Source organism: Rhincodon typus, chromosome 2, assembly GCF_021869965.1.
Source record: "Rhincodon typus isolate 14 chromosome 2, sRhiTyp1.1, whole genome shotgun sequence".
NCBI lineage: Eukaryota > Metazoa > Chordata > Chondrichthyes > Orectolobiformes > Rhincodontidae > Rhincodon > Rhincodon typus.
Window position 1 is genome coordinate 118,535,766 of NC_063333.1, and position 23,146 is coordinate 118,558,911.

At 37.7% G+C, this 23,146-nt stretch overlaps 1 protein-coding gene across 5 annotated transcripts in view; it reads right to left on the minus strand.

The window, feature by feature from the left end:
• Positions 1-1,513: 1,513 nt before the first annotated feature.
• kif13a (kinesin family member 13A) overlaps positions 1,514-23,146 on the minus strand; it is a 270,920-nt gene continuing 249,287 nt past the window's right edge. For 3 of the 5 annotated variants that reach the window (XM_048611497.1, XM_020509948.2, XM_048611508.1), the window contains 6 exons: positions 21,107-21,157; positions 17,371-17,482; positions 16,058-16,203; positions 14,056-14,175; positions 8,189-9,368; positions 1,514-3,022 (listed from right to left, as the gene is read on the minus strand). In XM_048611497.1, the coding sequence (XP_048467454.1) occupies positions 2,739-3,022; positions 8,189-9,368; positions 14,056-14,175; positions 16,058-16,203; positions 17,371-17,482; positions 21,107-21,157 (1,893 nt within the window). In that variant the 3' untranslated portion in view covers positions 1,514-2,738. Of the gene's footprint in view, positions 3,023-8,188; positions 9,369-14,055; positions 14,176-16,057; positions 16,204-17,370; positions 17,483-21,106; positions 21,158-23,146 lie in introns of those variants that run through there. The other 2 variants (XM_048611502.1, XM_048611514.1) reach the window with 2 other exon arrangements.

Genomic DNA, 23,146 nt, shown 5'->3' on the forward strand with positions numbered 1-23,146 from the left:
TCCACGCAATAAGGACCAAAAAAGAATCCCCCTCGTCCTCACGTACCATCCCACCAACCTCCGGATCCAACGCATCATCCTCCGACACTTCCGCCATCTGCAATCCGACCCCACCACCAAAGACATCTTTCCCTCCCCACCCTTATCTGCTTTCCGGAGGGACCAACTCTCTCCGTGACTCCCTTGTCCGCTCCACACTCCCCTCCAGCTCCACCACACCCGGCACTTTTCCCTGCAACCGCAGGAAGTGCTACACCTGCCCCCATACCTCCTCCCTCACCCCCAGCCCAGGCCCCAAGAAGACTTTCCACATCAAGCAGATGTTCACCTGCACATCTGCCAATGTGGTATACTGCATCCGCTGTACCCGGTGTGGCTTCCTCTACATCGGGGAAACCAAGCGGAGGCTCAGGGACCGCTTTGCAGAACACCTACGCTCGGTTCGCAATAAACAACTGCACCTCCCAGTCGCGAACAATTTCAACTCCCCCTCCCATTCCTCAGACGACATGTCCATCCTGGGCCTCCTGCAGTGCCACAACGATGCCACCCGAAGGTTGCAGGAAGAGCAACTCATATTCTGCTTGGGAACCCTGCAGCCCAATGGTATCAATGTGGATTTCGCAAGTTTCAAAATCTCCCCTCTCCCTACCACATCCCAAAACCAGTCCAGCTCGTCCCTGCCTCCCTAACCTGTTCTTCCTCCCACCTCAAGCCGCACCTCCATCTCCTACCGACCAACCTCATCCCGCCCCCTTGACTTGTCCGTCCTCCCTAGACTGACCTATCCCCTTCCTAACTCCCCACCTACACTCACCTTTACTGGCTCCATCCCCACCTCTTCGACCTGTTTGTTTCCTCTCCACCTATCCTCTCCTCTATCCATCTTCTATCCGCCTCCCACTCTCTCCCTATTTATTTCAGAACCCCCTTCCCCTTCCCCTTCCCCTCCCCCTTTTCTGATGAAGGGTCTAGGCCCAAAACGTCAGCCTCTCTGCTCCTATGATGCTGCTTGGCCTGCTGTGTTCATCCAGCCCTGCACCTTGTTGTCTCGGATTCTCCAGCATCTGCAGTTCCTACTATCTCTAGTATTGGATAACAATCTTGCAGAATTATATCCATGACTGAAGTTAGTTCTTCCCTAATATTAAAATATTACGACCACAATAGTGAATCACATCAGTTAAAAAGTGAATCTTGCACTTGTTGAGTAGGAGGCATTTTCTCCCACGGTGTCAATCTCAATCCAAATTGTGATTCTGACTGCAGTCGTACTGCTCATCTTTGCTCTTTATAAAATGGAAACCAATTGACTGTGACATAAGATGTGCAGAGTTATAGCCCTTGAACTGGATTCCCACTTCATAGTATTGTAAAACTGAACTACCTACATAGAACCATTCTGCTGGATCATCAGGTATTTAAAAAGGTAGAAACTTGGGGAGATTCCTACCTTTTACAACACTATCATACAAACAAAATTCACACAGCTGATGGACAGTTCCATGTTGAAGTACAGTATGTATTCTAAAACACAAATCCTGTAACAATTAAATACAGTATTGCTGAAATAAAATATATATTACAACTCTGTACATAGTAATACAAAAAAACTCTATGAGAGGTAAATATACATACACAAGACTAATTCAGAACAGCAGCTCTTGAGCAAGCCCCAAGTTTTTTTCAGATTAAAATTAACAGTCAGCCATTCATCTTATTTCTTTTCAAACAGATTGACTCTTAAGTACCCTTACAATTTTGCACAACTCTTTATATACACTGGATGGCTTTCTGAAACCGTCTTTTGCCCATCAGATTACACCCTTCTTTTACTGCATGGGATGCAGAAAACCCTTTAGTCACTATATATAATCTTGTGTATAAATTATTTAAACCAAATCCTCCATTGTGATCTTTCATTATATACACAATATTGTTGCAAAATGTACCATTACTTTGCTTTTTTCAGCAAGTGCATGCATACTTACTTTCGTAAACCTTTAAAACAAATCTCCAGTCTGTTCCCTGCATTCGTGCAGTAATACTGTTTAAGCACTAAACTGCCTAACAGGCAAATCAGGGTATTAGTGTTCCAACTTGTAACATACAAAGCTTCAGGCAAAGGGCCCAACATGGCAGTTGAATGTGCAGCCACGTGAAGCCAAGTCAGCACAATAGCAAGCTTTTGAAGACAAAAACTGGATTGAACAGTCAGTTTTTGCTTCATGTGCTTATTAGACACAGTAATAAGGCAGCTTAATACAAAGTAAAGAAAATACAGCATGACTTAATAAAACATCGCAAGGTGCCCAACATGTTAGAATACAGTTTTACAAAGGGCAAAATAAAAATTAAGAGGCTCCTCTAATTGAAATCTTTGGTAATTAAAAACAGGTTTAGAGATCTTCATGATTTGCATCCCAGTTTTCTTTTTAATAAAGTATCTATTTCCTGATTAAAACACATCTCAAATGTTAATTTGTAATACAGAAGCTGGTGCTTTCTTAACTGAAGTCTGGGATTTTACTCAGCAAAGCCATTTTTAGTGTATTTTCTATCTTTTGTTACTGAGATATACTATACTTTCTTTCAAAAAACGAAAAGTATTAAAGATTTCATTCTATCCTTTATGTCACATGGTCTAGTAATATAAACAAAAAAAACACTGTACAATCTATAAAATACTCCATTAAGAGGTCTATACAGTGATGTGTCATAAGTGCAAATGTTGCAGTTCAGTTAACCCAAGATTTCCTGTTGTTTTGTTTCTTGGAGGGTGCTGTATCTCCTGATTGGCGTAGCGTTGTTCCATCAGGTTTAGTGGATGAGGTGACCTGTGATGTCCCAAGGCTGACAACTTTCCGTTTTTCATGACTTGTGGATGTCTGAGCTTGTGATGTGCTGCTATGCCGCTTTACTGTGTTGGAGACCTGGATGAGCCGGTTTGGACGTACAAATATACCACAACTAGGACTGCAGTGAAAATATTCTTTTCCTTCAATAGTGCCCTGATGTTTGCCTGCATGACAGTTGAAAGTACAAGAACATGACATTTAAATAAATCCGCATCTTCTGCAAGTTCTATGGCAACATCAAATGTACAAGATAATGTATTGACAAGGTGTCCACACTAAAAAGAATGCAAACAAGATAAAAAAGTTGTATATTCGAATTAAGAAATAATGGGGTGTTTGAAATAAACATTTTGTTAAGGCTAGTGATACCATATGTAAGTGAACATAAAATTTAGCTCAGCTCAATTCTTCGAAGTAGTTGCAAATAATTGAGGAAAAGAATCAATTCAAAGCTGTTCTCACTGGAGCAATGAAGGCTAAAGAAAATTTCAACAGATGTGTTCATACTCGTGAATGTTTTTGGTTGGGTAAATGTGAGTCAGTTTCAAATGATAAAAAGGTAAGAAGGTAATTGACAGAAGAACCCGAAATGACACCTGGAAAATAAAGTCACACATGTAATTGCTATGATCTGCACTGTTTAAAAGGGTGATGTATGTGGGTTCAACAGCAGCTTTCTCAGAGAATTGAATAAATACTTATAGGGAAGATTTTGCAGGGATTCGCAGGAGACACCAAGGGAGCTGGACTAAATGGACAGCTTTTTTATATGGATACTGCTGTCTGCATATTCTCTTATTTTCAGTCCTGTGTACTGTGCAGTTCACGATTCAAGAAGAATAGGAAGCCATGTAAAAGTGGAGACATAGCGCTGTTAATCAAAGATGACCTTGGTTCACAATATCAGGATGCAAAATTGGTTTGGGAGGAGATGAGCAATAGTATGGGGAGAAGTCTCTAGTGGAAGTGGTCTACAGGCTCCCTTACAGTAACCACAATATAGAACAAAGTATTCAAGAACAAATATTGGGTTCTTGTGATAACAGGACAACAATAATCATGGGGAATTGTAATCACACAGAAATTGGAAAGATCAGGTTGGCAACAGTAAACTAGATGATGAGTTCATAAAGATACTTTCTCCAAAGCATTCTAAGAGTAACATGCTCTGGAACTGAGTGGGAAGCAGGTTATATTGGACTGGTACTCTGTAAAGAGACAGGGTTAATTAATGACCTCAGATTAAAAAGACCATGAGGCAAGAGCATCTACAAATGTTCAAATTTTACATCCAGTTTGAAAGGGAGTAATTTGCATCTAAGACTAGTATTTTAAAACCTGTATAAGGGCAACTCTATGGGCAGGAGAGCTGAGGTAGCTGAAGTGTCCTGGGATATTTGTTTAGAAAACATCAACAGAGAAGCAGCAGCAGATATTCAAGGGGATATTTAAGAATTCTCACAATAAATATATTCCCACTATGAAAAAATTCAAATGAGAAGTCACATCATCTGTGCTTAATTAAAAAAAATTAATCAAAGCATTAAACTTAAGGAAAAGCATAAAATTTGCACAAAGATGAGCGGCAGATCAGATGACTGGCCAGCATGTAAAGAACAGCAGACAATGACTAAAAGATTAATCAAGCGAAAGTGGTTAAGAGTATGAGAGGAAGCTGGACATAAATGTAAATGTGAATGTCAAAAATTTTTACAGAAGTTTAAATTGGAAAGAGTAAATAAAGTTAGTCTTCAGGAAGCAAAAATGAGGAGTTAGCAATAATAAGAAAATGGCTGATGAAATGAACAATTTTTCTTCTTTTGTCTTCCTTGTAGAGATAACACCTGTAATTCAGGATGTAGAAGGAAGAGATGAACTTCATGAAATTACAATCACCAGGGAGATGTCACTCAACAAAACCAATGGAGTTGGCAGGTCCCAGGTCCTTGTGGACTTCATCCCTGGGGTCTTAAAAGAAGTGACTAATAAGGTAGTAAATGCATTGGTGTTAATTTTCCAAAGTTGTTTAGATTCTAGAAGTACCAGATTGGTAAATACCAAATATAATCCTTCTACACAAGCAAAGGAAACAGGAAACATGAAACTTTAGGCTTGTTAGCTTGAAGTCCATCGTGGGAAAGGTGATAGAAGCAATCATTGAGGAGCTTATAGCTGGGCTTTAGGTAATTTGGAAAGTAAGCAGAGTTTTGTGAAAACAAAATCATGTTGAAACAATTTATTATAGAATCCCTACAGTGTGGAAGCAGGCCATTTGGCCAATCGAGTCTATACTGATCCTCTGAACAGCATCCCACCCAGACCCACCCGCCTATCCTATTCTTGTAACCCTCCATTCCCATGGCTAATGCACCCAGCCCACATAACCCTAGACACTATGGACAATTTAGCATGGCCAATCTGCCCAACCTGCGCATTGTTGGACAGTGGGAGGAAACTGGAGCATCTGGAGGAAACCCACGCAGACATAGGGAGAATGTACAAACTCCACACACATAAAATGACCCAATGCTGGAATTGAACCCAGTTCCCTGACACTGTGAGGCAGCAGTGCTAACCACTTAGCCATCATGGTGCTCTATGTTGGAAGCATATGACTGTTAAAGATCACATTGGTACAATAGTCAGAGATGACCTTGTTCACAAGATCAGGATGTAAGACGGGATTGGGATGAGATGAGGAATAGTAGGGGGAAGGAAATATTGAGTGGGAGTGGTCTACAGTAACAACAATGTGGAATAGATAACAGGGGAAAGGAAGAAATAAAATGCTCTGTTGGTAAAGAAGTCTATTAACATGCTCTTTTTGGATTTCCACAAACTATTTGGCAAGCCATGACATAAAAGGTTTTGTGCACAGTAGAAGTGCACAGCAGCATGTGATGAGTGGGGTTTGTGCTGGGTCCTCAAATTGTAAAGTTTATATCAACGATTTAGACAAGATGAGCGGTGGCATGGCAGCTAAATTCATAGATGACACCAAGTCAGAAAACTATGCCAAGAAGAGGACACAAGGAGGGTTGCAGATCAACATAGATTGGTTAGATGAGTTGACACAAATCTGGCAGATGGAGTATAAAGTGGGGAAATGTGATATTGTTCACTTTGGCAAGAGTAAAAAGGCAGAGTACTAAATGGAGAATGACTGTAGAATTCCAAGGTGCAGAGGAGATTTGTTGTTCAAGTGCTTCAGACACAAAAAAATTAGTATGTAGGTGCAGCATGTAATTAAGGTGGCTAATGGAATGCTACCTTTTATTGAGAGGAATTCAGCAAAGTAGGGACATTGTTTCCATTATACAGGACACTGCTGAGGCCACACCTTGAGTGCTGAGCATATTTGTTCTCCTTCTTTAAGGAAGGATGTAAATACATTGCAAGAAGCTCAGAAGAGGTTTACTGGATTGCTAAGTGGAATGGGTGAAAGGTTAACTTGACTGGGCTTGTTTTCCATAGAGTTTAGCTAAGTGAGGGGGTGACTTGATTGAAGTACAAACAGCCTGAGGGGTTTTGACAAGGTTGATATGGAAATTAGTTTTCTCCTGGTGGAAGAGTCCAGAAATAGGGGACATTGTTCTAAAATTAGGAGTCTGACTCCCTTTTAGGTCAGATGAGTGGAATGCTTTTCTCTCAAAAAGGGTTTGAGACTTTAAACTCTGCTTCAGAAGGCAGTGAAGGTGTGGTCATTGAATATTTTTTAATGAGAGGTAGGTAGATTTTTGTCAGTCAAGGAAATCAAAGCCTAATTGGGAGTAGGTGGGAACCCAGAATTCAAAATCCAAATAGATCAGCCAATATTCTATTGAATGGCTGAGCAGGCTTGAGAGGCGGTATGGCCTACTTCGGCTTGTGTTTCGCATTTTTCACCCTGATTACTGCAAATTCCTCCAGGTCTCTATAGCAGATTTCAGTGTTGTAGAATGGAGGGATACATGCATGAAAGGTACTGACATCAATGTTGGATTTGGACAGGTGTCAGGCATATTACAACTGGCTTCCACATCTCAGGTTAGCTGCAAGTAGCCAGCATACTCAAACCTGCTCCAAGTGCTTAAATGTAACAACACAACATATAACCTGGCAGTTACTTCCTGATTTTAAATCCCGATGTTACAGTCGGTAAGCAAAAGTTCAGCAACTCTCCGCAACTTGAACGTGAGTATCGAGAAATCCAGCAAATCCGGACCATTCTCATAGATCCAACAACAGTAGCAGCAGTTGGAGAAGTCAAGTGTTTACACTCACATCTCACATCTCACATCCAGGTACAGCAGGAAAGGAAACAGGAAAGGTGCTGGAGATAAATACCGAAGACAATTAACTGAAAATATACTTGGAGACTATTATTTAGTCCACTGGTGTGAGAAATTTTACAACGTATAGGTGGCATCTGTGATAGCTGTCTGAAAGATCTATTCATTTGGTTCCTTTGTGTTCTTTATAAAATATTTATCAATATCGTTTTTGATAATGTATCCACCATTATTTCTGGTAAGACACTCCATGTCCTAATCACATTCTGTGTATTTAAAAAAAGATCAAACACCTTCCTTCTTTCCTTTGGTGAAGATTTTATATTTGTACTCTTCAGTTAATAACTCTGATCAGAGGAAATAATTTCTCAAAATATCTCAATCATAATCACTTTTCTTTTTAAAAGACAGCAAAGAGTAAATTTATCTATAAAACAAAAGTCTTTCATCCTTAGTCTTGTTAGATCACTTATGTATTCTCTCTATAGCCCCTAACATCCTTCATGAAATACGATGCCCAAAACAGAACCACAATGTTCTAACTACAGGCCAACCAATGTTTTGTTTAAGTTTTGTATGATGTCTTACTGTTCAGACCCATGCCCCTTATTAACAAAACCAAGGATTCCATATTTTTTTTTAAAAGCACAGCTTTTACATATTATCCTCTCTTTTGAAAGGCATAAATAGCAATTAAGTCTCTACGTTTTTACATTCCTTTTAATGTTTGACCATTGGGTATAGATGTTCTTTTCTTATTCTTCCACCTAAGATCTATCAGCTAGTTTATCAGCATTAAAAATTAAGTCCATTACAGTCCTCTTCACAGTTGGTCATAAATATTACTTTCCTGTTGTCTTATAAATTATATTAGTGCCTCAAACACAAATCTAGTGAATTCCTCAAATAAAATGGAATACTTGAAGTCATACAAAAGGTCATTCAGCCCCTTGATATTGTTCCATAATTCAAGTAAATCATGACTGACCTAGATCCTGATCATGCATCACTTCTAATGTGGGATAAAACAAATGCAGAAAAATATGCTTGACAACTCACCAGCTGGAATATCAAGCTCAACTCCAACCCAAATTCCAGCAGAGAAATCCACTGTGCCAACATATCGAATGGTTCCATTCTTGTTGTTTCCAACAGATACACGTTCTCCCAGCATGATCCAACTTGGTAGAGGTTCACCTTGTTCTGCAGTTGCGCTGTCCTGAGTATCTTCTAAATCTGAGAGGTTCTTTGAAACAGAGTTATCTGGGTTGGGGGCATTATCAAATGCTTCCTCATGGTCAGCTTCCTCACAATATAGCATGTTCTCAGAGGTATTTGTTAATCTATTATCAAGTACAGTAGTCTGTGATTGATCACGTGCCACACTACAAGAATCCTCAGGAAGCTCTGAAATATCATTTGTACATTTTACTGCAGAATGTTGCCATTTTTCATCAAGATCTAGACTATCTACAGAAAGTCTATTAGAGTTATCAGAGGAATCGGTACTGTAAATCATGGGTTCATCAGGCAGCTCAAGATCCTTTCTTGCTTCCTCAGCACCTTGAAAATCTGTGAAATCTTGACTGCTGAAAACGTCTACATTCACGGTTGAATTGAAAGAATCATCATCATCTCCACCATCTTCGGATATGCTACCTTGTGGTTTTAATGTACAGGGCAATGAATCTGATGAATACATATCTGGGAGTGTTCTATAAACAAGTATAGATTTAGACTCAATAAACTGTTGCAATACTGAGGTTTCATTCACTAAGGCACTATTTGTTGGGAGTGACACACTCTTCTGTATGTCTTTTAAATCGGCATTTTGTTCCTCAATTCCATCTTCCTTTCCAGAAGATAATTTTCCATCAGACAGGCTAATTTGTGACACAGTATCCCGAAGGTCAGAGTTTCGTGTCTGGTTACTTAGCTGATCTGCGCTCTCAGTACCAGTGAATACCACATCAGAAAGCGTTGCATTAGAGGCACTGTGGGAGATGTAACCACTTGTCATACTGCTCGTTGTTGGACTGCGAGAAACCTCATTTTCAAGGAAACGAGAACTCGGGCATTCTGGCTTGGATGAAAACAAATCTCTGTTCTCAAGGCTTGCATTGTACACATCAAAGTCTGCAAAATCTTCTGGAATGTAAGGCTGGAAACCATGAAAGCCTTGAGAGCTGCTCATTTTCTTATTGAGATTCTCCACTTCATAATCCTCCTCTTCCGAATCCTGCAGTAAGGACATTTGCATAATAAACACATAACTACTTTTTAAATCCTATTGAAAAAAATGAAGCAGCATACTGGTTCAGACACCACACTGGATTTTCTGGCTGATTTGTTGGAATTGCAGATTTTCTCCAATTAAAAGCTTTTTTCCCCCCAAATGCTCTCATTAAATTTCTGTGAATAAGTCATGCAAATTGTTCAATTAAAGTTTGGCAATATTTTGTCTGCTGAATGATCAGCTTAGTATGTCCAAATATATAGACCTGACTGGTAAACTTTCAATTCATGGGGAGTTGAAAAACATGCGCACAAGTTGAAAGTAGCAACACTGCAAAAATGTATTCTGCCATTTGTATAACTGAATGCTCTTGTTAAATGCTATATTTAAATAAAGTTGAAAATCTGTAACTAATATTAGGTTGTGAAACAGAACCAAAGTTTAAAAGAGAGATAGCAAGAACTGCAGATGCTGGAGTCAGAGATAACAAAGTTTGGAGCTGGAGGAACACAGCAGGCCAGGCAGCACCAGAGGAACAGGAAAGCTGACATTTTGGGTCGGGACCCTTCTTCTGTTCCTCTGATGCTGCCTGGCTTGCTGTGTTCCTCGAACTCCACATTGTGTTATCGAAGTTTAAAAGAGCCTATTTTATTCAATTTTATAAGCCTTTGGTTCAGTATTGCCAATCATACAGTACATTGCAACTTGTTATATGTGTACAGCTTTGTTACAGCAGGATCTAGTATTGTTTATTCCACAATTTTGCACAAGTTGTCTACTTTCATTGTATCAATTTTGCGAGCAATTTCAGGTGAGTTTCTGAAATATGCTTCTCCACCTTAACAAAGTGTGCATAACAAATAATTCATCAAGATTAAATATCATAAGATGGCTACCACCATTTTCACAGGTAAATATGCTACAGAGATGTCAGATAATAATAAGGTCTCACCTTTCCCATTTCTTGGAAAATTAATGACAAGTTGAGAATTCGGAAACAGGTTCAAAGACATAATGAAAACTCTCAACTATACTGCCAGAATGAATTCTGGTTTTGATCTTTATGTAAAAAAGGCTCTTCACTTTCAGAGAACTGTCAAATTTTAATTTAAAAAAGTACTTAACTGTACTTAAATATAAATAATTCTATATCAGATCACGATCTGTTATATCTACCTACACACATAATAAGGGTCTGACTTAAACTTTTCACCTAAAAAGATCTTCATTCAAAATTGGGGTTCCTTCGTACTCACTCCAAATTCAGTAACACAAAAGAATACCATAAAATAAAGGCAAACTTTAAATGGAACAAACCCTAGCTGTAAACCTATACACCATGTCAAACGTAGGTCAAGCAGGTAACATGTAGCAACTCATTTCCATGCCTATTCTCTTCAACTAGCAAATCTTCAAAGTGTAAAGACATTGCACAATAAAGATTTGAAGTTCTGAGGTTACAGCGTATTCACAATCATGTCCTTCTAACCCATAATTTGTGAATGGGCATGAAATTTACATTGGAAAATTAAGGGTGGAAGCAGTAGTCCTTGACCAACATGTAACAATGTTGTAACCATCTAGGTATGTAATTCATTGATGCAGCAAAGCAATTTTTGGAGGCAGCTCAGTTCAATGATTATGAATAGATAACCTTAAAATAGTCTATCAGAAAAAAATTATCTCCAGATTAACTTTTCCCAATGATATCATCTTGTATGATGAGTGTTGTACTATTCCCACTTCAAATCTTGATGAATCATTCCATCACAATTTCAGAACATGAAGATGTAAAGATGATGAATAAATTAATTTCAAAGGTGAGGTTTTTTAAAAATGTAATCTGCTTGTAAAATGATAATCAAAACCCAAATGTTGTTAGAGTTATTTAAGTATAGGGCGAGAAAGCTGAGAAAAAGCCTACAAAATCATTACTTTTTGCGCTGTCAATAGCTCTCCACATCTAATTACTTTTTGTATACTAAAAGATGACTTATGCCCATGAACTCTCCTAAAGTAGTAGGTGAAATGCAGCATGTTATCCTCCACATCAAAAACAACATACATTAATTAGGGTAAACCACAAAAAAAATTTCAAACTTTAGCAATAGAGACAGAAAAAGTCTTGATTACTGGAAAACACAACATATTTGTGTGCACGAGAAAGACAGATTATATTCGTATGGTGCTGGAACAGGAACTTGTTGAGGTGATCTTACTATTCTACTTTGAAGAAGACTGGAAAGATACATATTTCCACTCTAGCCTCATGGTACTTAGATGCCCATCCCTATAAAAAGTGATCAGCATGAGCCAAGTTACTTTCATTAGTGTATTTTCAACAGCACTAAGAATTCTGGGGTAATACCACAATTAGTTAGCTATAGCAAAAAAGTACACAGACGCATCGAGAATGATGGAATGTTTTTGCTATAATATTGATCAGTGAAGCTATTCCACCCAATGCAGGATGGCACTAAAAAAAATCCAGGCAAAATTAAAAATTTGATTTGCATTCTGTAGCTGTAAAACGGTCGTCAACCAAATCTGAGATTTTGTGATGCTTAGTCCACAACCTATATGACTGGAATGCTCTTCCTTATTGGCCTACAATTGAGAAAGTCATTATTTATCCCATTATTATCCCGTCCAAACTGTCTGACTTTGTCTCAGCTGAAATGTCATAAATCAATGAATCATGCTGGAAGATTTTTAATTCGGTGGTTATCTTTTGTTTTGAGATGAAGATCAGTCTGTGATTAGGTATTTGTAGATTTATGAGTATTTTCAAAATCTGAAATAGATTTCCATTATTCAGTAGAAATTCAAGAAGAAAATGTTGCTGAGTGAGAGGGAAAATATTAGTCCAGTGTACCTCCAGGAAATAAACTACACTGGAAAGGTAACGGATTAATTTTCACTGTTGCCAATCAGCAGTACCTATAAACAGATGAAATAAGGTCAGATTGCTTAAACTTAAGTTAAAATACACAATTACATCATCTGATAATAGAACAGTCTAAGTTTGTTTCTTGGGACATACAAGAAGAAATGACATGGTGAATCTTCTGGAAAAGCACTGTATATAGAATACCAAACATTGCAATATATTTGTGTGGGAAAATGCAATTTGCAATGCAATGAAGCTTAATATCAAAATAGCAAACATCATATTTTGAACAACCAATTCATTGGTGATACTAATGTGAATTGTACTAAGATGAATCAGTACAACAAACTTTTCACTGTTCGACCATATGCAGTGATGGTAGCCTTGGTAGACATTTTAAAAAACACATATAAGCAATCATAGACACGACAGAATGTTGATCCACACAGCTGAAAAGGTAACTAAAGATGGAAAAGGAAGTGACCAACTTTGCAGCACTAATTGGAATTGCATCTTGAAAAATAGTCTGTTTGAGCCAGGAAGGCATGATGCACACATGCATAGAGTGCAGAGTAGAACTATTTGGCTAATCCTTAGTTTATGAAACCTGAGTTACAAAAAAAGACATGATAACTGAACTTTTCAGCAGAAAGATAACATTCAACATTATACAGGCATATCATTAACAGAAAAGGTAGGTGTATTAATTCTTTAAATTAAATTCAATTGTTGAAGCAAAGTGTAAGGGTCATAGGTTTAAACTAATGAAAGACAAACTATGGACTGATATAGAATTTTTTTCTCCAAGAGTGAACTTGTGCAATGGACTTCTACATTCAATATTGGTGGTGATGGCCTAATATTATCAAAGAAACAACTGGATGGTATGGTTGGAGAACTTAACAATATTTCTGGATAAATTATTAAGATGAACAATGTGGTTTCTGGCATGCATTATCTTGTGGTCTATAGATCATATAGACAATAGAGTACAATTTAGTATGCAGCAGAACACAACAGGCAAACTGAGTGAAACATTTACACAAGAATCTCCAAGCAGGTTTTAGAAAGACATATGTTAGTACAATGCAGCCTACTAGATCAATGCTTCCTGAAAGCCTTCGAGAAGAAAATATTCTCAAGAAAATGAACAAAGCTAATGTGCCCTCTCACCACCATGAAAATAAGAACATATTCATTTATGAGCTAAAGGGGAGGTGCATTGTACAGCTAGGGTCTAAATCCAGTTTCGTTTATCAAGTGAAAATGTAACATTAGTTTCATAATCTATCATATTTTCCTTATTGATCTCTATATTTTATAGTGACCTTCTATGTTCTGAAGAGGATATTTTTGCATTAATATTTTTGAATAATCGCTTTCTAATTGCATTTCTCTATTAGCAGCTAATTTCAAAAATATAAACAATGATAATATTTTCATTTTCTTCATTTTTAAGCAAACATCTAAATTTAAACTGTAAGTTTCTCAAACTAAGGTATTTAGCCCCTAATTATGTTCAGACACAAAATGAGACAAGAAAGAAACCTTCCAGTAAGTAAAATCATGTTTACAAAATGCGGGATACCCTTGTGTTTCAAATAATTTATATGCTCAACAGTTTTGCAATACACTTGAATATATTTTATAATTACATATTAGAAGAAAACAGACAAACAGCTTGCCTGCAGAGCACACAGAAAATTATGGCTGCATTCATAAATGCTTCAGCCATAATCCAAGTGAAAGGACCTTAATCCCACCACCAAGTATTATGACTTAAATAAAAGGAAAACTTACAAATGTGTCCTCATTTTCGTTACCATTTTCAACTGATATGGGGATGACACTGGTTCCTGTGGGCACAACACTGCTACTGCTATGTACCAGCATGCTTTTATCCTGAGGGGGAGACATGCTCTGCAATGGTCGAGACACACAATGGAAAAATGTCACACTGCTAATGACACATTGATCAAGACTACAGACATGCAGTTAGTCGATCCACAACAAGACTACAGTTTTAACATCGATATTGTACACAAGCTACGGTGGTTTGCAAACATTCAATTCATGCACAAAAAAAATTGCACCTTCATTACATTTGAGTGGTTGAGTTAAATTTATTTAACTGATGGCCTCTAAGAAATAAAAATGAACTAAATTTAAATGTCATCAATTATCAACCATCTGTAACAGATTTGCTGTGGTACTCTGCATACAATACATAATAATTTTCATTCACCATGCTACACAATGGGATTATTACTTTCTTTCACATTAACCAATTAAAGCTAATGGCACATGCTATTTAATGTATTATTGCTGCAAACGCAACTCCAATTGAAAATGAATGAATGTTCAGACTTAGCTTAATTAGTTCCAAAACAGATTACTTAATTCAGTTATCTACATTCTTCTCACATAGTGACAGCATCTGTGTTCCATGCAAAAGCTATGTTTTATTCAGCAGCTACAACAGTAATCGTTTACTGAAACAAACAGTCACAAAGTACTGCTAATACAATAAATGAAATTAGTTTAGGGGTTACCAAATTCTTGTAATATCTCAATAAGCAGTAACACTTGGGCTTTCTGACAGTGTTATTTATCTTAAGCTAGTTGTCATGCCTCGTGATGGGACAATCCCTTCGTTTGATCACGATTTTTACTGTATTGACAAATAAATAACTAATTGGCAAGGATGCTGTGGATACATGGTATTAAGTTTAAGAAATCAGAAAAACAGCAAAACAATCAGGGAAGCTCAACTGTCTTTAATGACAACATTCTTCACTCTTCATCTTGTGTTTTGGTAGTGTCTATCAATTTGAACTGTTATGGCAGATTCTCCCAGAAACATTCCCACTTATCAGATGTAATGAAATTTGTTATGCAGTTGCTATAATTTTACTTACAGATTCTAAAGGCAGCTAGCAGTAAGCAAGTTGTGTTATCAATCGATACAATTGAAGAAATGTACATTGCATTCATACACCAGGAAAGCTGACTTATACTAAGAATCCAAGAGGTGTATAACATTGAGCAAAAGGAAGCAATACACTGGAAGACACAAGACCAGCTTGAGAAGGATCTAATTACCCTTTGAGCTTTTATATTGTTTAATGCAACACTCATCTCTCCCAACCATTTAAATGAGAGGATGGAGTTAAATCATAAGAACATGTGACATTTTTTTGGTAACAAAAAGTGGAATTTATTACGGCTATTTTACATTCTGGTTTGGATTCTGAACAGACAGTTTTTCCATTCTCCCCCAACACTTTGCTTCTAACTAAGAATATATTTTGGTCAAACTATGAATGATTGTGATAACAAAAGTGGATAGCTGCTTATTGAACTGTTAAAAGCTTGTTTATCAAATGACAAATTTACTACCTCCTACCCCCTGAAGTTCAAGTTTCCAACCTAACATATTCAGATACACGTAATAGTGATCAAAGCTACAAGTAAAGTATTTCTACTGAAGTAAAGTATTCAACAAAAAAAAAGGGGCAGAAGAAAATGAAACAGAACAAAACAACTTAGAAAGACTCATCTTTTGCCAATTTCATGGAAACAGATTAATATTTTTTAAAGTAAAATAAAGTACTCATTATAGCAAACTTATTATAGAATGACCAACATCAAGCAAATTGTTCCTTGTTTCGGGGTCACATATTAAGGCTTAAGCACTATCAGTTGTATTGCTTATTGTATTGAACTCTTTTTAAGAATTCCAACAATCAAGTTCCACTGTATTAAAAGGATGTGCAATTTTCCTTATAACTTTAACTATTACCTCATGTGCAAGGAGAGGTTTGGTTTCCAGAGGTTGCTTGCCCTTTCGTTCCTCTCTTACAGGCATAAGTGACTTCAGGAACTTAGGTGGTTGGGTAGAGAATGCTTTAAGTGGACTCAATGAATGAGGACTGTCTGGTGCAGCACCTATGAGTGAGGGAAACAAAATGAACAAAACACCATGGAATAACTTCAGCAACAGGACCTGGGTATGTATGTACATAAGTCATTAAAAATGGCAGGACAGATCAAGTGAGCGCTCAAAGCATACAGCATCTTTGGTTTAATCGATAGGGATGTAGAATACAAGAGCAAGGAGGTTTTGTTGAGTCTGTATAAGACACTAGATCGATGTCAGCTAGAGCACTGTGTAGAGTTCCAGGCATCTTACTTTAGGAAGAATATGAAAGCATTGGAGAGAATGAAGAAGAGGTTAATGAGAATGATTCTAGGCATAAGAAACTTTAACTATGAAGACAGATTGGAGAAATTTGAAGTTTTCAAAACCACAAGGGGGCAAGACAGAGTAAATAGGGAGAAACTGTTCCCATGCATGAAAAGTTGGAGATTCCAAGGGAATGGATTTAAGTTGAGAAAGAACCATATATGTGCTTTGACAAAATACTTTTTCGCACAACAAGTAATTCATATCTGGAACACACCATCTGGAAAAGTGTTGGAGCCAGGTTCAATTGAGGCATTTGACATAGCATTGAATGTCTTTTCTATTAGACATGCATTCAGGAAAAGGCTGGAGAATGGCACTAAGCCACAAATCTCATTCATAGAGTCAATACAGACACAAATGTCTGAACATTCTCCTTTTGCACTTTAACAATTGAGATTTCATACAACTGTCAACTGCAATTATGATGAACAATTTTCTTTTGAGAAAACATGAACTGTTTTTAGATTTAAGCATGAAAACCTTGTTGGTGTTTAGAAGTATTACTGCAATGGGTCAACAGGTTTTTCTCTATTCACCACCACCACCACTTCTACGATATCAGACAGCTTCATCTCAGTTGAGATTCAGAGTTTCTTATGAGTTATTTTGTTAAAAGAGGGAGAACAGAATGAGAGAGAGCAAGGGAAGTGAGGGGGTTAGGGCAGAGAGTAAAATATTTGAAACACAGATCTCAAGTATTCCAAGATGCCTGACAAGATGAATATTTAAAACAAAATTAACATATTTATAATACATACCTATACAGTATAACGTGAACATGATCTATCCTATTAAATATGGCTTACATTTGTCTTTTTATGACATGTATAATTACTTGACTTTATTTTGTTAAAAACTATATATACCTCCAGTGTCTTTCACCCTGCGTGGTAAATCTTTAGGTAGGGTGTTATACCAGGAACATTCTTGAGTGTTGAACAAGCAGTCAGAAATATCATGATGGCTTTCTGAACGACCCTAGCAGCATCAGCAAGACAAAAAATGGTTTATTGCATTTACAAAAAAAAGTCAATTATGTTTAGTTGTGTAGAATGGGTAGAGAATATAAATAGTTAAGCCACATAGTCCAGAATGAGAAGAGGAAACTATTGCTGATTTGGATGTGCAAATCAATGAATATTCCTAATCATTCTCGTGATAGAGACAATACAAGCAATGTGATTGTCTACTTGATGCAGAATGAAGTCTTTTATTGCATAGTAACAAACTGACACTACTGGGACAGAGAAGTTGCACCGCTATTGGAACCAAAGGTGCTCCTTTAATGAGCAGAATCAGGTTTAACCTCAACTACTTTGTGGCAGAGAATTCCACATTTAGTTCCCTTACCTAACTCATTAATATATATTGTGAATAGCTGGGATCCAATCATTGATCTCTGCAGTATCCTCTAGTCATTGGCTGCCACTGGCAAAAGACCCATTTAATCCTACTCTCCTTCCTGCCTGCCAACCAGTTTTCTATGCATGTCAATACACTACGCCCAGTGTCATGTGTTTTAATTTCACATGCTAATCTCTGATGTGACACATTATCAAAAACCTTCTGAAAGTCCAAGCAAACCGCTTTAACTGGCTACCCCTTAACAATTCTATGAATTACATCCTCGAGAAATTTCAGTGGATTTGTCAAGCATCATTTTCCTTTCCATAAACCCATGCTGACTCTCCAATTCTGTTATTGTTTTCTGAGCGCTGTGCTGTTGCATCTTGTATAATGGACTCCAGCATTTTCAGTCCCACTGATGTCAGGCTAACTGGTCTATAATTTCCTGTTTTTACCGCTCAACCTCTTTTTTTATATACATGGCTTATATTAGCTACCTCCAATCCATTTGAATGGTTCCAAGAGTCTATAGAATCTTGAAAAATGACCCCCAACACATACACTATTTCTAGGACCACTTCCTTAAGTACTCTGGCATGCAGTCCAGCCATGTCTGTACTAGCATCATGCGGTGTTATGAACTTCTTAGTCTATAAGAATTTTAACTTTACTGTCCTTTTAATCAAGATACAATAATATAACTACAAAAGCAAAACACAGCAGATGCTGGAAATCTGAAATAATACAGAAAATGTTAAAAATACTCGGGAAGTCAGGCAGCCCCTGGGGACAGAGAAACCGACTTAATGAGATAGATTTTTATAACGGAGGTGAAACACGGGAGTTTGATCATATGTGACAGAAATCCAAACTGGCCTAGGTTCATATTTTAATCAGGAAGAGCCCTTATCTGATATGGAGACAAGTTTTTTGTCCAATTAAAGGTGGTGGGGCAGGAATGGAGGTAGCTATCACTGAGGTTGTTAGTTGTCCAAAGAGCAATTCTGATGTCTCTGATGTAAACTGTCAACACTCAGGGCTGCACTGGTTCAAGATCCACACCGCTCTGGGCCACCATATTATGGATAGTGTATCAGATCACAACAATAGCAGAGACCCCTGCAGGAGGGTGTTGGAGGGCACTACCTGACCAATTCAGGAATGCTCCCACTTACCTCAGCCTGCAAAACCTCTTCAGTTGTGAACCAGATGTGTTGTTCGGTCTAGGTAAAAAGAGTCTCTGTCATCTGGGTAATATATTGGTGCACAGCAGCCTGTGAGATGCCACAGAGATCTGCATTGACAAGGGTATACACATCTGTGATTATCTGCCTAGAGAGTTGCAGTGTCTATAAACAACAGTTCTCAGTTACCTCTATACTTTCTTCACCTCTGCCTATAGCTCTTATGTCTAGGGTAATGTCGTCTTCTCATTATTTATTCTTCTCCTCTGATACCTGGAGTTGTGTGTTCCTTTGCAGGCTGCTGCTCATCTTCAGTGGTCTTGATTTCTGAGGATGTATCACCCAGTTCCAGTCGCAGCCTTAATATTGCTCTGCTCCATTAGACCATAAGATATAGCAGAATTAGGCCATTTGGCCAATTGAGTCTGCTCCACCATTCAATCACGTCTGATATGTTACTCAATGTCATTCTCCTGCCTCTTCGTCATAATCCTTAATCCCCTTACTAATCAAGAACCTATCTACCTCTGTCTTAAATACACTCAATGACATGGCTTGCGTTCAACTTTGATCACTGTTCCAATGCTGGAAGGATAATGATTTCTGAACCAAAACACTGCCAAAGTTCCAAAATCTGTCTGGTCCCTGGACTAGAGATGGCGTGTTGCAACTTGAACTTTGAAGGGATAAGCCACTTCACCTTTAGAAAGCATAAGCACGTACTTTTCTGAATTTATCTGGCCTCCATAGCTTGCCCCTGTAATGGTCCTTGCTTGCCTTCAGCAGATATGAGACAGACAGCTGTTGAATACTGTCTGCCTCCAGGAGGATTCAAAACATTTGTAAAAATGAACTGTATAAACTCATCAGAGCCTTTAGACCCTTCTGAGGAAGGGTCACTGGACCCGAAATGTTAACTGTTTTTTCCTTCACAGATGCTGCCAGACCTGCTGAGCTTTTCCAGCAACTTTGTTTTTGTTCCTGATTTACAGGATCCGCAGTTCTTTCAGTTTCTCTAGTCATTTACAACCTTACATCGGTCTGTTGAGGCACACCTGCAAGCTTCAAGGACCACATCCTCATCCTGAGAAAAATCTGAGATGCCAGAAATGGAAGTGGGAGATTTAGTTGAATGAAATCACCCCTATATTTTCAGGTTTCACACCTGTTTCAGCCCAAATAAGGCTGCGAAAATCCAGCCTGACCTTTTAGAACAATGAGCTTTCATCAAAACTACTTTATGAGACATTGTCAACATGAAAACACAATTTTCTTTCTTCCCTCAGGTGCAGCCTAATGCAAGTACTTCCAGCACTTTGTTCTTATTCCACCAATAAAATTGTTGATTGCATGTTTTGCAGTTGAGTTGTTCATGCATCTACAAATTTAAATACCTGTCCATGCCTTAACAGTTGTTTGTGAACAAATTCACAAGATTCAAATATGACCCATGCTATTGCCACTGGAGCATATGCAAAACAGGGAAGTGTTACGCATCTCTCTCCCAACAGTAATTTAACTTGAGTAGATAAATTTCAATCACAATGACGAAAGAGGCTTCTGAGCTCATTGTTCCATACAAGCTTACAATTCACCAGCCTAATCACTGCCGCATAAATGCTTTCAGAATTTGTGGCTTCACTGTCCTTAGCTGGGAGATCATTCAATACAATTAGTGGTTGATATCAACAGGTCCTTCTGGACATCAAATCCTGAAGTTAATCAATCAAGGAGTTGGGAGGAAAGTTACATTCTTGGCATCAGCTGTTATAATCCATACTTAGTGCTCTAGTTCAAAATTAGATTGCTTACTAATCTTAGCGCCGAGATCCTGATCTTATGCCGCAATTTAAGGGTTGGGGAATAGCAGGTCTATCACCTTTCCATTCATTAAAAAAAAGTGACAGAAAATCAGGTTCTATTGTGTAATTATATGATATTGTTATTGATTATTCTGAGGATTTCCACCTCTTAAGATCACTGATTTCAGGCTTTTAACTGTGATTTCCCTACAGTTCTAGCATACATCTATTATTTTTGTGTAATGTTTAACAACTCATTGGTAGCATACCCTGTATTCATCCTCTTCATATCCAGAAAGATCTGATCGATTACTGGAAACCTGTAGAAATCAGATATAGCAAAACAAAGGAGAGATTTTTGAATAATCATTTCTTGCCCCACAATGTCTTCCATTCTTGCTTTGATCTAAGATTGTGAAATTCAAGCAGCACATTTAATACATAGTTGCAATCTTCAGGCATATTATATTTCATACTTTTTGATATTTACTATAGCAAATACTGTGAAAGATGTGATTTGCAATAAAATTAATACAATTTTTCTAAGCAATATAAGCATCTAGAAGCAGTAGGCACACTACTTTCCTTGCAATATTTAAGCAGTATAAAAATGAATGCATTAAAACCATCTTGCATCTTTTATACAAGGTAGTCTTCAAATAAGCACAGAAATGCTAACATTCAGAAATGCTTCACAGTACAATTAAGATTGTCTAATACAGGATATCTTGCTTCAGTGCATCACTCATATTTCTGCATTCCATGGTCAAAGACTTTAATTAAACACTTAAAAACACCAAAATGATACAATATTAATTTCTGTTTAAAAACAAAAGCAAAGAGGAGAGCAAATAATATCTGGTGAGAGCATGCTGTTTCCTTCTACTGCACTGATTCAGACATAAGGTGGGCAGTGAAATACGGTTGCAGGCATACAGTGTGGCAGCAAACAGTAGGAGACAACTATATAGCATAGGAACAGAACACCTGTTTCCACTACTGCCTTGTTGTCCCTCACTTCTTAAATATTTTCTAAAAGACAACAACTTAAATTGCGTACACTTGTTCAATGATACCCAAATCATTAACGAAGTCCAGTGGCTGAAATAGGAACAAGTCTACTGCAAATACTGTCAGCCACCAAGTCAAGAAAGCAATACATGAGCAACATCCATGTAAGAATTTAAAAGGCATTAGCTCAAACTATTAGAAAAATTCAATTGGCCGGCTGTCTGCTGCTAACTTCAGCCTGCTGCAATGTACATGCATGCATGATGTCAGGTATTATCGTTCATACCTTTCACAACAACACCTCCAGACCAAGGTTTGCAAAGCCAGTCTTGCCTTACTCCCAGCTGACTGATTTCAGTTTCTTCAGATCCCTCAATAAGAGCTTTCACCAATGGCATGAAAGTGTTCAGCTGAATCTTGGTCATTGAAGTATTTTGGGTGGGGGATGAATTGGCTGGAGAGGATGGACAGCTTTTCCCTAACAGGTGATGGGTGACTTTGAAACATTCTGTTGTAAAATGAAGTTGTTACTGTAATAATAAGGATGATTTTAATTGACCTTCCTGGGCAAATACAGTCTGTCCTTCAGTTATTCCAGGAAGGATTAATCAATCTGCCACAATAAATGATTTTAGCCCTTATTGTTGTGAGAAGCTTTTAGTTGCAATACAGATACCACCTTGCTACATATTAATTTCAGAACCATTCCTCTTAGTCTGCACATGGGCCATCATGATCCTTGTACTGCCAAACGAGATTATCTGGAAATGATGTGTAGTAAATACCTTGCTTCACATCTGTGATTATATTTTTGATTGTTTTCTTCAGTGGTCAAGTTGTTATGAAATTATCCAGTTGTGTAGAATTCCAGAGTGCTATGAACATTAAAGGAAGCTAATACAGTTAAACATACAGGTCATGGAGAAAGCTCTTGTTTTAATTAATCTTGCTCAACTATGAAATTAGGAAAATGACACTGGATCTGCAAAGTACCTCCATAAACAAACTTAACTAACTGCAGGAGTACAAACACCGTTTTCGTTCACACACCAACAGATATTTGTTGTACAAGATAAAAATGAACAAGGTTTCATTCATTTTTTATTTCCACTCATCTCACCAAATTTTTGCCTGTTCAGGATAGGTAATCCAAGATTAACACCTGCAATCCTTTCCTATTTAGTTTTTGTTTTCCACAGCTCGGTGGTCAAGCTAGGTCATGAGCAACCTGAACTACCTCCTGAACATTATTGTAATTCCAATGGACTAATGTTATGTTGAACAGCAAACTTGTCAAG